The 14,573-nt window shown below is 42.2% G+C and overlaps 1 protein-coding gene across 4 annotated transcripts in view; it reads left to right on the top strand.

The window, feature by feature from the left end:
- EXPH5 (exophilin 5) overlaps window positions 1-12,760 on the top strand; it is a 34,418-nt gene extending 21,658 nt beyond the window's left edge. For 3 of the 4 annotated variants that reach the window (XM_082751839.1, XM_082751842.1, XM_082751841.1), the window contains 3 exons: window positions 1,471-1,546; window positions 2,909-3,035; window positions 4,892-12,760. In XM_082751839.1, coding sequence (XP_082607965.1) covers window positions 1,471-1,546; window positions 2,909-3,035; window positions 4,892-10,239 — 5,551 coding nt within the window. In that variant the 3' untranslated portion in view covers window positions 10,240-12,760. The remainder of the gene's footprint in view (window positions 1-1,470; window positions 1,547-2,908; window positions 3,036-4,891) is intronic. The other variant, XM_082751840.1, reaches the window with a different exon arrangement.
- Window positions 12,761-14,573: the final 1,813 nt, after the last annotated feature.

The following is a 14,573-nucleotide window of genomic DNA, read 5'->3' as shown; positions in this document are numbered from 1 at the left end:
AATTCTGAAACACGAGTTTAATTCTTAATCCGTGGTAGAAGCATTAAAATATATTCAATGTCATTTTAGTATAAAACAAGAGTTGCATATACCTCTGAGTCCTGATTCTGTAAACCTTATTCACAGGGAGTGGTAACCCTCTGAATTAATGGCTGTTCATGTTCAGTACTACCGAGAAAAACTAGGAAATTCAGATTCAGAGAGCCTGACCTGATGCGAAGCCCGCTGAGGTCACCAGGCTCGTTTCCATTGGTTTCAGTTGGACCCCATGGCAGAGAGGAATCTTGGTTTTAAAGTTCACAATTACAGAAGCAAAAACAAATTGCACCTTTCAACTGTTCTTCCCTGCCTGCAAGCACATTGCAAACAAATGACAAAGCACTTCAGGAGGAAAGGCTTGGCCACAAAGAACCTGCCAACAAGCCGGTTTCTACTTGCTGCTGAAGCACAATAAAATAGTCTGCCTGAGCACAAGAAGGTTTTAAGAGCCTAAGAACAAGATCATTCAAAAAGACTCAGAGACAAACAGGAATGAGCAGAACCTTCTTCCCCCCCTTTTCTTTCTCTTGAGAACTTCCTGGGAAAAAGCCTTTCTGAGACAAGGAAGGACTGGCAATAAGCACAGATGGAGCACGATTTCCTTCAGGGCTTTTGAAGGGTTTGGGTTTGCTTATCTGTAAAATAAGTGTTTGTAGACCGGAATGGACTAAGTGAAGTCAAATATTGTTCTTGTTCCTTTAGTTTCTGTATCTATTTATATGTCTGCAAGTGACCCAGGAGAGCAGCATGCCTGTGATGTGCAGTGCTTCTTGGCTCACTCTGACAGCTGCATTACTCACAAACACTCCAGCCAAACCCCTGCAGTCCTGTGTAGCTTAGGAAAACAGACAAGCTTTCTATTCTAGTATGTCTTAAAAAATGATAAATAAAGGCTGTTTTGGATGGGTAGCAGCAAATTCCAAATTTACACCGAAACCAGTCTGCTGTCTCACCTCCTTCGCAGGGACACAGCACAGCTCTGCGTGCATGTAGGGAAATATGGCAGAGAAAAGCAGTAGAGTTTCAGATAAAAAACAGTTACCAATATATACATGGTTAACTCCAGGTATTCATAGTACCTGCTACATTACTGTTCTTTGGAAAAGGAAGTTATAATATCCTATTGTAATGCTGGATTTAAACAATGACTTTATGGCTGTTGTAAGCATTAAGATATCGGTAGGTTGAGATCATACTTGGCTGTGCAGGTAAAATATTTGCAAATTGACAAGGCCAAACCAAATGGTAAATTTCTCCAGCATTTTTGCATTTTTTGGTTAGCAGGATTTTTTTTTTTTTTGGGGGGGGGGGGAGGGGGAGAAGGGATTCATCATAGGGAAGACTTTTTTTCAAATGCCTTTTGGTAGTTGTTAAAAACAAACTGCTGGTTATTTACTACTGCATAAAATGATTTCATGTTCCGTTTCCAAGCCAACATTTGAACCCTCCTCCTCACAGATATGACAATTCTGCTAGCACAGCTCCGAAAGTGGAAGAAATGGCAATGGTAAGTGTCTTACCAACTTTATTTGCAACAATGTGTAAATCACAGCTCTTTTCAAATACTAATCCCCTTCATCTAGGCTGTTGATATCTCTTTTTTAATAATATTCTTGCAATTCTTGTTTTAAACAGTGAGTAAAACATGCTGTGAACCTGTTGAAGGCAGTGAAATGAGCTTGCCCTGTTAACTATAAAAGTCAAAAACTTTTCTAGGTAATACTGAATCTAGCTCTGATCAGTTTTCAGTTCTTTCCTAATAATGAGACTACTGCATGAATAATGCCCAAACTCTTCACATCTTTTGGCAATTGTAACCAAAGTACAAACAGATAAAACCTCACTTTGAATAGTTTATTTACTTTTTTTTTTTTCCTTCATTTGTACAAGAATGAAAAACAGTAGGTGACATGGGCAGGCTGTAAGCTAAAGCATGCTCCTGCAATGTTTCCATGCACAGAATTCCCATGTATATGTGAATTTTGACAGTAGAAAATTAACTTTTGGTTGAATGTTCTGTATTAGAAGCATAAGCTTAGTTCAAGTATGAAAAACAAATGTCTATCTGATGTAATTTATGTGTACTCTGTTGAAATAAACAGATTTCCTCCAAGGATTATATTTGTTATTTTAATTACTTTATTGCCCTGTATTACTAACATGTGTTTTGTCCCCTTCAATGGTATGGTATAACCACAGAGGGGACTAAGAAGGTGTACAGTATATAATCAAAGCTATAGAGGAGGTAAATTGGACACCACCCTTCTCTCATACTTCAAAAACAAAGGGATAATCTTTATTAATATGTGACTGAGACAGAGATCTCATCAGGATTCACAGAATCCTGGCTATTATACAAATACACTGCTGTAGCTGGGTAATTTTTATGAAAAACATGGGGAAGGGTCTCAGCCAAAATAAAGCAGCAGAGGGTGTGAACCTCTCCAGGTTGGCGTGTAAGCTAAACTCAGACAGATGGGGAGTAAAACAGTGTTTTTCCTGCTGCTGAAGGCATCACAGCCCCTCAAAGTGCTGGCTTAGCTGTAGTACTGAAACTGTCTAATAGATCAGATGTGGGAAGAGAAAATGCTGCAATATGAAAATTGACTGTGACAATTACTCAGTTTCTGTTGGGAGTTCTTGTGTAGATTTTAAAATGTGCTAGTCAAGGAAAAAATGCTTTGGAAAACTTAAATGAAGAGATACTGTACAGTGAGGATGCAAATGGAAATAAATGAGTAAACTACACCTGTTACTATAAGGTTATTATAACCAACGTGTCCAACACGTGCTACAGCATGAGGACCTGATGAGCAAATCTACTTATATGCATAGATCTAAAATCACGTTGCCTTACTCTTTTTAACAGGCTGAAATGTGTAATTCCCTGATGTCAACTGATGCAACTGGTCATTCTTTTGATGTAAAACAAGATGAAATGATGGAAAAAAGCACACAGGAGTGGAATGAACAGCTAGAGAAGGAGTTTTTCAGTGGTAAGTGCATGTGCTTACTTTGTTCTGATACTATTGCTGTCAGAAGTGACTATGGTGAATAGTTCCTTCTGCTAAAGCTTAAGCTGCAAAGATATGGCTTATTTCTGGTGCAGTGGGTACTTTTTGCTGGCTTTGTCCATCTGCTCTGATGTAGACTTTAAGATGTGTCACTGGTTCCTCTTAGAGCACGTGTCTATCTCTTGCTGATCCAGTCCAGAAGAATCACATCTGAAAAGCGTGCATCTCGCTCTGCTTTATTCTGGCAGGAGCCTATATTCTTTCTCTAGATCTAGACACATAGTTATGGGAGAAGTATTTCACAGCAGTTTCCTGCATGCATAATTTTGATAATGAATTACTGGGCCTGCTTTTATGAATTGTAAGGCCTCAAGCCACAGAAGCGAGAGGCATTATGGCCTTCAGTTACCTTTCTGGGAGCCCTCACAGAGCCAGTCTCATGTTGCTGTTTCTTTTTTTCTGACTGCTGAGAAGCGAAGCAGGATCAGGCCCAGATGATGGGTGTGCTGCCACACAAAATTACAAGAGGTCAGAGCTGGGATTGAAAGCATGATCAGGAAGCAGTGGGTGAGTTGGCAGTGCTGGAAGCAGGGAGCACTGCATGGTGGACGGTGGTTCTTCAGAAACCCACATGCCCATCGTCACTTTTGGGTATCAGTCATAACTGCGCACATTTGCCCACTGGCAGAAAAACTCTTCATAGGTTGGCTGATGCCCTCAAAATAGAAGACTCAGAAACAACTCCTCTTTTTTCTTGTGCTAATGTGAGTATCTCAAAACTCTTCTCTCTTCTGTGCTGAAGAGAAACTTAGAAAACCAGAACAATTCAGAATCTGTTCTCACTTTTTATTCCACCCATACATACCCAGCAATGTTTTCTTAGTGATCTGGTATGATCAGCCCAGATTTGTTTGGATTGATCAGTCAGTCTTTTTTTTATTTAACTGGGTTAGGAAATGCTGTAACAAAACTGCCAGATCCATTTGTGGTTCTGTCTTGTGTGTGCTATTTTCAAAATACAGAAAGAATACAGTTAGCAAATGCGTAATTATTTTTTTTTTTGCCAATAAAAATGCTGTAAATACATTGCTGTTACTTAGTCTTATGACTGAATATCTTGGTTAGCTGAGCTGCACAGTGTTTAATTCCAGTTCTTGAGAGTGTCTATAACTACAGCTTTGTTGCTAGAATGAATCATAGGTTCTTAACTATTTTCTTACCCTTTTTCAACCAGAAAATGCCATTTTCAGTGTCCATTTTAGAATAATAAGCAATAATTTATTGAAGAACTTATTTTCCAAATGAAACAAACAGTGGACTTGTGAGACTACTGAATATGCTTGTTTGATGATTTGCAGATTTTTGTGTTTTCTTACAGTTAGATCGTAACTGTATGTTGTGATCACACGAGGGTCCATGTTTGCTTACAAGCATAGGGAATTCCTTTCAGGGATTTTTTGTTTACAGGTTATATTTGGGAAGTTTGCCCTTCCCCCCCTCTTCTCCCTCCTCCCATGAGGAAGCTAGTGAAGAAGAATTCAGTCTTCAAATCGTTCTGTTTCTCTTCTAAACAGCATAAAGACCGACATTTACATAAAAACCATTTCTGAGATCAGTCATGGAGCAGAGCATTTTTTTTTGTTGTAGTCATAATGGGTGGCCACTGAAAGGTCCTGTGGATGAGGAATGTGTGGTTTGGAAGAGGTTTTGCATGTTGAGAAATTGACTTCTTTCAAAACCCGTCCTAATTATTAACGTAGTACAATTTTAACGAAAACAGTCAGAAGATTATTAAAGAAAACAAAACCGAGTATCTTTATTTTTTTTCCCCTGTGCAGTTCTAAGTGATCTGGATGACCAGCTGGCCCAGGAACAATCCCAAGATCTGCTGGACAGGCCGGTTTCTACCAGCAGTGCTTCAAATGTGCAATACAACAGAGGTGCCTTCCCTACTTCAAAGAGACAGACTGCTAGTAGAGGGCAACACAGAAATGACTGGAGTGACATGCCTAGCACATTTTTCCCAGATGGACTGAGAACAATAAGAGCCAGAGATGAACACAAGATTTTCATTAGACCAAGGAAACTGCACAGTGCGTATATGAACTGGCAACAAACCTTTCAAGATGATTATAAATACGGTGATCCAGTTGATGGCAATCCTCATCTGCTAAGCAGCGGGCTGTCTACTGTGTCTTTTGGGCGATCTTCAGAAGGTAGCTTATATCCTCCTTCCGTAACACAGAACAGTGGATTTAGGCACAAGAGTTACATGAACAGGGATACAGCTGGCAGGAGTTACTCTGTGTGTTCCCTTCGGAGATGCCCGTCATCAGTATCTTCTGAACAGCTCTCAGCGTCTGGTTTACAACATCCATTGGCAAGGGAGAGCAACAATGGTTTTGTACCAAGGTTTGGTCGACAAAACCCAAAGAGAATTCCTTTATCTTCTATCGTATGGAACAATGCACCAGACTCTCCTGGACAAACATCAGCTCAAGAAAAAATGTTTAGAACCCAATCCCTGATGGAGTTTCATGCCACAGACCACGGTAGATATCCTAGCTCTTTGCAAGAAAACAAGAAATACACATGTTACCACTCAAAGCACCAGTACAGAAGATCTATTTCAAGTAGTAATTGCTTTAGTAGAGTTAGTTGCCCTGACAGAGCTACTTCTCCATTGTCCTTTGATAACTGGGAAAATTATCCATTATACCAATCAGAAAATAATCTCTCCAGGTCATACCATAGAGATAATTCTCACAGCAAGTTGTATGCAAACCAAAAAAATTCTTATGGAAGGAGAGACAGTTATCCTTGGACAGATTTTCCTCAATACCACAGTGATGATGTGTTTCTTTCTCCTGATGCCAGCTTTGAAGTGATTATGGCTAATTTAAATGACCAGCAATGGACTCACACAAGGAATGCCAAGTTTTCTTCACAGCACCTGCAGAACGATTTTCACATGTGTTCTCCAGAAAATACAAATTACAAAACAATAACAAGAAGTGCAAGCAGAACTTTTTCAGAATTCACTGAGGGCTGTCAGCCTTGGCTAAGTTGTAACTCTTCGGTTTCTTCAGCTATTATCAGAAGCGATGAATCAGTCTTACCTAATCTGAAGGACCAAACAAAACCTATAGGACTGAAAAGGAATTCAGTCATTGTTACCCAAAGAAGCACTAAGGCAGACTTCACACAACTAGAAAATGTTGAAGGTATGAAACTGCCAGATGAAGTGGATGTTCAAGACATGCCGTTACGGTCTGTTTCTCAACAAGCAGATACAAGCTACATCAACGCCCAGAGTTTTCCCTCAAATAACTCTGCATTTGCCATGTTGCAGGGTGATGCATCTCTCATTAACTCACTGAGATCAAAGAGACTAACCCAAGCCAGTGCCAGAACAGATACTGCAAAAATGGATGCATCAAACGGCGATAAAAGAAATGTACAAATGAAGGAAAATGATCGCCCACTCAACAGTGTATTCAGTCAGCATCCCTGTCTTCTGCCAGCTGATGAGAGCAGAAAGGAACCTTTTCTTCCGAGTCAGAAGGAATGGAAACATAATCTGCATTACATGAGAAAAAGAGAAGGCATCAAGCAGGATAACCGGTGTGCAGAAGCAGTTAACCATGCTCCTCCAAAGGGATTTTCCTCACTGCTAAATGTTGCTTCTGCTCCATCCACCGAAAAATTAGAAAACTGTCAAGGCACGTCCTGGCCTCCTGACTGTTCATCTAGTTCCTCACCAAGCTTTCCACAAGCACTTTCTCATAAAGACAATTCTAAATGTTTAGGAACGCTAACTAACTCTTCAGCAAGTTGCACAGTTACTGAATCTCATGCAGGAGGTGAACAAACAGCTCAAGTGAGCAGAATTGGTGTTACCAAGAAGATTTCACAGCAAACACCACAAAGTACAAGCACTTTAGTTACTAAGGACTATAGTGGACAATTCAATGCTAGTTCTCCACAACACAGAAGTTCTGGAAGTATTTATACACATGGAGACCCCGAGACCTCTGAACATAGTTTAAATTATTTTTGCCTTGAAAAAGAAAGTGGGAAAATAAGGAATGATTCATTTGGAACTGAAAAGCTTCACAAGCAAGACAGCTTACTGAGACATACCAGTAGCTGCAGCATTACTGGCTCCCCTAGCAGAAGCAACTTTAAGTCTTCTGATCCACTTGTTATTTATTACACTTTACCTAGAAAATCAGCCAGCATTGCTGGTAGTATTATGTCAGATACACCCATCTCTTTCGCTAGAGAAAATAGAAGAAGTACGTATGATTGCTTAAGGTCTGAAATCCCAAGTGGAGCTGATGCCTTTTGTTCTAGTCAAAGAGATGTGTCTTGTTTAGAATCAAAGCGCTCCTTTTTAACCTCAGCACCATTAAATGCTGCTACAAGTAACAGAGATAGAGATTACCCCAATCCTTTAACCAGAAGTCCTAATGATTCAGTAAGTGGCAGCACGTCAGTTGAACTAAGTGATAGATGTAGACATCTAAGCAGAAGAGAATCCTCTGTGTTTTCGGACTGTAAGGAAGGGGGAAACGGTTTGCAGAAATATAAAACTACAAGCACGTTTACAGTTTGTGTTGATGAAGATCACGTCAAGTATCATGAGCTAGTTTCAATTTATTACACGTTGCCACGGAGGCATTCAAAAGCATTTTGTAACCTCTTCAGGGATAATGCAGAGGATGCAGATTTACCTCTTTCTGATGACAATTCTCAGACACCAAGAATACGAAGCAAGAAGAACGAAGGTCATGTGAGTTTAGCAAATGTTTTTTTCCCCAGTACTTTAGAAAAAGAGGTGCCTTGCTATTCTTCTGACCAAGTATCTTCAGCTCTGGTCACGCCTCAGAACTTAGAAACTGCTGTTAATAGTAAAGAAGAGAATTCGCACTTCCCTCCTGGCTCTGAGAGGGTATGTACTGCGAAGTCAGTGAGTACGGTCAATAACAGGAAGGGTAGTTCAGCAGACCTTTCAGTAACAGGCAGCATCCTTCCTGATGTGGTGACAAAAGACATTTCTTTCGGTGGTCCACAACCCATTGCAATAGCGGCTAACTCAGGTAAGGCCCTTTCTGATGCTTCAAACAACCAAAGTACGAAAACACGTCTGAAAGAAAAGGACATTCCTCCTACAGCTGCACCACTAACATCCACTTTATCAACCCCTCCCAAACCAGACAGACTTTTAGACAACTCTTTTTATTCTACTTCAACAAATAAAAATGGTGTACAGAAGGGAAGCTCTGCAAACTGCTATCAGCCTGCTACTGTAAGTACAAATAAAAATCGGAACAGTTTACTCCTCCACACGAGGGAGAAGAGTTCTCGTGGAAGGATCAGTAACACGGAGCGTGCTGACGGGCCACTGCCTCCCAGGGAGGACACAGACAGGGACAGTACCAAAGTCAAACAGGGAATAAATTTACTACACCGAACCACCCCCCTGTATAATAACAAATGCAGTGGACTGCAGTTAAGAGCTGATACATCAACAAGTAATGCAAATGATTTAAACTCTTCTAGCAAAATGCTGTCAGAGTCTCAGAACAAAGCATTTGAGGTAAGCACAACTTCCAGTGCTGATCGATCACTTCAGCTAGACAAAACGATCAGCACAGATAAAGATGAGTTAAAGAACTCAAAAATTAAAAAAGAACAAAACTCGGAGAGTACTCAGGTGGGTAAAGACTGTAGTGGTTTGCAGGAATCAGAAAAGCCCAGTGAGGGTAGCGTGAACGTTAACAGTAAAGATAAAGTCAGCGGGGCTTCACAAGACCAAAAATTAACACAGAGTGCAGAAAACGAGAGCAAGCTTCTCTCTGACTGCACAAGAGACAAAGTCAAAGATATAGAAAAAAGGAAAAACAGAGCCTCCATTAAAAATAAACTGGCAGCTGTTTGCAAAACCAGCCGAAAATTTTCAAGTAAAAATTTACCCCCCAAACCACACATAAGTAATATTTTTTCACAGAATGATGGGAATGCCATGTCTTTAGAGGCCAGCATGTCCCCTGACTCGCTGGTTTCAGCAGATTGCCATCAGTCATCTCCCCAGTCTGAGAATGAAAATCAGAATCACAGTCCAGACCCTGACAGGAATACACAAATACAGAAAACAGCTGAGAATAGTAAGAGTGAAAATGTGAATGATCCTTCTTCGCTAGTTAACAACTTAAATTGGAAGTCTTTTGCAAGCTTATACGCCCAGAAGGAAGCCATCAGTCCCAAAAAGACTACAATGAAAGTAGAAAATAGGCCAAATCTTTCAACCCTATTTCCAGATAAAGCGGTAGCCACAAGAAATAAGAATGCCCAAACGCTTGATTTGGGGTTAGAAAACAGAAGCCAGCCCACCTCACTCAGTGCTACTACACCAGACCCAGTGGTTGGTGAGAAAAAAAGAGCTACCAGCAGTGCTTGCAGTCCTCCCCTGCCACTCTTAACTGACAAAAACTCAAACACATTTGTAAATAATTGCTTGCAGACGGACATATGTCCAAAGCAAAATCTGACTTCTCAGACCGCTCTTGGCGAGCATCAAAACACCGCCCAGTACAATAGCTTAAAAAACGCCAACTTGCAGAGCTATCTGTTGTGCAAGAATCGAGCAAAAAATCAACGAGAGCGTCACCTTTCTGAGGGTATTTGTGCTCAAGATTCCTGTGAGACCTTTGCCTCTGGAAGCGATATTCTGCCAAAGGACAGCATACATGGGAAGAGGTTTAAATCTTCCTCAGAGCTGTTGTCTTGTGACGAAAATGAGAACTGGGCGTCAGATGATGAGAAATGCTACAGCACTAGGAATTTGATGTATCCTTCCGTTGAATTTGGTATATTTGGCAAAGAACAGCAGCTGGCCTTCCTGGAAAACATCAAGAGGTCCCTCACAGAAGGGCGATTATGGAGACCTTGTCTTCTTAACAACCCTGGTGCTCTCCGAGATGGAGAGACCCCTTCCATAAACAGGGCTGCGCTTTTCAGCTCGAGTTCTGCTGGGAGCAAAATATCATCAGCTGCCTCATCCCCCCGAGAGCTGACGGACATCTATCAGGAAGACCCAGCTACTTACTCAGACTCGGACTCTGATACTACCACAGACGATGAATATTACCTAGATGAGATAGATAAGGAATCAGAGCTGTGACAGCCTGTGGTACGAAGATGGCAAGATAGCTCGGTCGTTTTGGGGCAGGCAAAAACATGTAAAATACTTTGAGCCAGTTCTTGTGCTGCTATAGATGGGCAATCTTAAGTTTCAAAGAGGTTGGTAGTTTATGTTAGCTGAACGTTTGAGTTTTGTATTAAATATGTGGCTTCACTATTGTTGGTTTTTCCTGGCAGGGGGGAAAAAAAATCCATCCCCAAATATTACCTTCTGTAGGTAAACAACTATAGGGCTTTGGGCAGCATAGGGCTAGAGATGGCTTTCCTCTGAGTCAGCAAGCAGTGGCTCAGGCTGCTGCCAGCTGGGTAGAACAGTGCTAAAATAGATAAAATCTTGCTCTAGCTACATCTTCATACAAGTTGTAATAGGAAACCAACAGGTTACGTTGCTGATAAATGTTTCTCCAACTCTCATTTACCAGACCAAGTATCGTAATGCTGATCCATCCCACCTAACACCCACGCGAAATGAAAATAACTCTCTTTTTACAGCATATTTTGTAGGAATGCTCTTCTTCTGTATTCTAGGGAGGCATTGCAGCGATGTCCTGGTGGCACTTGCTGTGCCAGGCAGTGGCCGTGTCGCGTGAGGTGGGTTCCATGCCAGGAATTTTCTCCTCAATGAGCTTTGTGTGCTACAGGAGAGCTGCTAACGCGCTTGAGCAAGGGGCGTAGCACTGCTTAGTGTAATAGGAATTTTCACTGTTGGAGAACTGTGAAATTGCCGTGGATGTTAACACAGATGAGCATGGAAATTGCTTTTCAAACGTGCGTGCGGGGAGATTCACAACCGACACAGCTTTGGCTACGGTTGAGATGAATTGCCAGGCATCTGCCTTTGACTTGGAACAGATTAAGTTGGATTAATAACCCAGCACTTTAAACCATGCAAAATGTAAAAGGATTTACCCTATTTCCTATACAAACCTTGTAGTTGAATCCTAAGTTCTCCTAGCAGTGGTAAGATGAGCTGAGTGGTGCAACCTGTGGCTGCCCCGTGTGGGGCACCTCTCGCAGCGGGCGCTGGGCTGGGCCGCCGCTGCACAGGTTGGTATTTTTATCCCACGAAGCAGGTGAAACTGGTGAAAAGTGCTCTTTGCCCTTTGCTAAATTACCACCTCTTTCTGGCATTTTCCCACCATTCCCACTGTCACCATGGAACTTTCTATCCTTTGAAATGAAGCACCGCAATTGTTTTCCTGCGGCTTTTCTTTGGCCACATTAATGAATGTTGTGTTATTACTCAGTAGCCAAAACTCATCCCTGGCCATTAAGTTTCTAACTAAGCTTTGATCCGTTTTTATATGAAATAGCAAGCCAGAAGATAGTATTTTTAAATAATTATACGTTTGTTTCTATTTTAATAATTTCACATGTGATCTAAAATGTTGATCCATATTTTTGATACACTTTTTAATTCAATAAAACTTCTGTAGGAAATAAATTTCTTATATTTTTGTAACTGGAAGGACGATATACTGATATTTTAAAATAATATATTTTATCAAAGCAAGCAGTGCTTGTCTCACCAAATACTCCACAAGAAACTAAAAGATGAAAAGATAGTAGGTAACTGGTATCCTTATCTTTTGTACTGTAAACTTCGTTAAAGAAGTGGGTCTAATTCAAATCTATACTGATAGATAAGTATTATTACTTTATACTAAGATAATTTGTCTTGTACATAAAAGGACTAATATAAACTATGTATTTATGGTCAGAATTGATCTCCAAAACATGTCTGTCTTGGAAGAATGTAAGCGTATGCTGACATATGCAATAGTGGAAGGAAATAACTACCCTGTAACTGTAATCTTGTAAAATGTGGTATTCTAAGGAGAAATTACGTTTTTTCTGTAAATGGTTCTATGTGTTTGGGATCCTGTAGAGTAAGCCAATAAAGCCAGCTGAGTACCAGCGAGGAATTTGTGTTGTACATTTCTGCAAAATATGTTAATCTAAAAACTGGGAATACCAGCCTCCGTAAGTTAAAGGATAATAAAATAAATGTTTACAAGGGAAATAAATGGTCATACAGATTTGCTTGACTTGAAGGGGATGGTTTAGAACATGTTTATTTGTAAGTATTTTCTACCTGTTAATAGAAGTTGGATTAAATTCTCACCCTGTTGGTGTAAAAAAAGTTTTCTCGTTTGCTTTGCTGTGTACCTACAGCAAACCAGGCAGCTTGATTTAATGTAAACAAACCAAAAAACAGCTTCTGGTAATAAATCAGTTGTGCATGACTGCAGCCTGTTGAGGATCCGTGATTTAATATTGACACTGAATGATGGTATTCTCGAAACCAGTTCAGTGAAAACAGGGAGAAAAATCCTTTGAGTAGCAATCAGCTCCGTTGAGTTCAGCAGAGCCAGATTTTGATACCTTCGCTCTTTCAAGCTTTTTCTTTGGCAAAAGTATATTATATAAATGCTCATAATTTATAGGATTTTCATACCTGAAGTTACTTGTTTGCAATAAACTGCATTCAAATGAACAAATGCATTGGTACTGTTTATTTTTTTCCCTTACTGAGAACATCACAGACAATTTATCCAAAAATAAATAAATAAATAAAACACACAAAATACAGCATTTTAGTATTGCTGCCAGGGTGTTGCTGGGCAGTGCTGTCAGGAGCTCCAATAGCGGAGGTTTACAAGGGGGTATCCACCTTTGGTCCATCACACAGCTCTAGGCAAAGGTAGCTTGGTCCTGCCTTGCACACACGAAGGACGTGCCCAGCTGAGCTATGGGCACCCTGTGCCTGCCACGGTGCTGGCTCATGGCCCTCAGCAGCTCTTGATCCTGTCAGTTACCAGTGCTGCTGCCTTTAGTTTTCTGCCATTTGATGAGTGAGTCTCTGGTACGAGTAGTTTTCCATCACCAGGAAACCTGCATCTTTACAAATCTTTACAGGAGACATGCACCTTGAGGAGACGATACTCCACACGGGGCCAAGGGTAGTAGTTGATGCGTAGTTTTACAAGGCAATGAGATCCACGTGAAAATCACTCTGGCCAGAATTAGACCTTGGTGAAGACTGGCTGCCACGTGCAGTGTGATGGTGCGAGACTCACCACTCACTTTGAACCTTAATTACTACAGCCAGTGGATGTGGCACCTGAGCTCAGTAACACCATCCCTCAGCCTGCTTTCATAAGGAAACAGTTTATGTGCAAAGGCTGTGTTTGTGTCTTTATCTCAGTACACCCATTAGGTCGTTTATATCCCCATCTGACCCGTGAACGTAATAACCGAGCTCTGGACACTTGCAGGAAGGGGCAGCATGCTCCTAGTGTCATCACAGGAGTGCTCAGGGGACAAGGGAGGTCAGGTGCTCTCTGGTCCATCTTCATCACAGCAAGGGTGGAGACTGCACCACCTCTCTGGGCAGCCTGTGCCTGACTGTCTTCATGGGGAAAAAAAACCTCTATATCCAGGCTGAATGTCTCATTTCAGCTTATGCCTGTTTGTTCCTGTCCTTCTGCCCAGTGCCACTGTGAAGAGCCTGTGAAAGTGCTGTTAGGCCCCCCCAGAGCTGCCCTGGCTCCAGGGTGAACAAGCAAAGTTCCTCCAGGCTCCCCTCACAAGGCAGGTGCTCCAGCCTCACCATCTCAGTGGCCTCACCTGAATTTGATCCAAATTGTTGGATCTTGCACTGAGGAGCCCAAAACTGGATGCAGCATCCAGATGTGCTCCAACAAGTGCAGGATCGAGGGGCACAACCAATTCCCTCAGCCTCTCTTCACACAGCCCAGGCAGCCATTGCTGCCAGGACCCGCTGCTGGCCCATGTCCTGCTCACCGCCCCCTGAGACCCCAGGGCCCTTCCCCCAGAGCTGCTCCCGGTCAGTCACTCCTGGCCTGTACCAGCACAGGGGTGTCTCCTTCCCAGTCAAGGTGTCCACAGGCACCAGGAGGCCCTGACCCCCTCCTCCAGGACCTCCCCTCACCCTTCCCACAGGCCAGGACCATGTTTGAGGCCACCCAGGGCCATCAGTCCCCGTCACAGTGACACCACGGGGTATCGATCTCCAGTTCACCACAGCCCTGTGGAGCCTGGCCGTCTGTGGTGCCAGCCCAGCTTCAGCCAGTCCCTGTCCCCAAAGCCCTACAGCCATCCTGGGGCTGTCTGACCCCGTCTCTCCTCAGATTGACGTCCCCACCTGACCTCAGCACTGCCCTGTCCCCGTGAGCTTGCCAGGTGAAGTGACCCTGGGGACAAGCACCGGGGAGGCCATGGCCTTGTGCTCCCCAGCCCCCAGGGAGCAGCTCGTCCTTGCTGCTCCCCAACACCCAGGTGTGGGACTTT

The sequence above is a fragment of the Aythya marila genome (genome assembly GCF_965140915.1).
Source record: "Aythya marila genome assembly, chromosome: 1".
Taxonomy (NCBI): Eukaryota; Metazoa; Chordata; class Aves; order Anseriformes; family Anatidae; genus Aythya; species Aythya marila.
The sequence above is the reverse complement of the archived record's forward strand: the minus strand, read 5'-3'. Positions and strand labels throughout refer to the sequence as shown.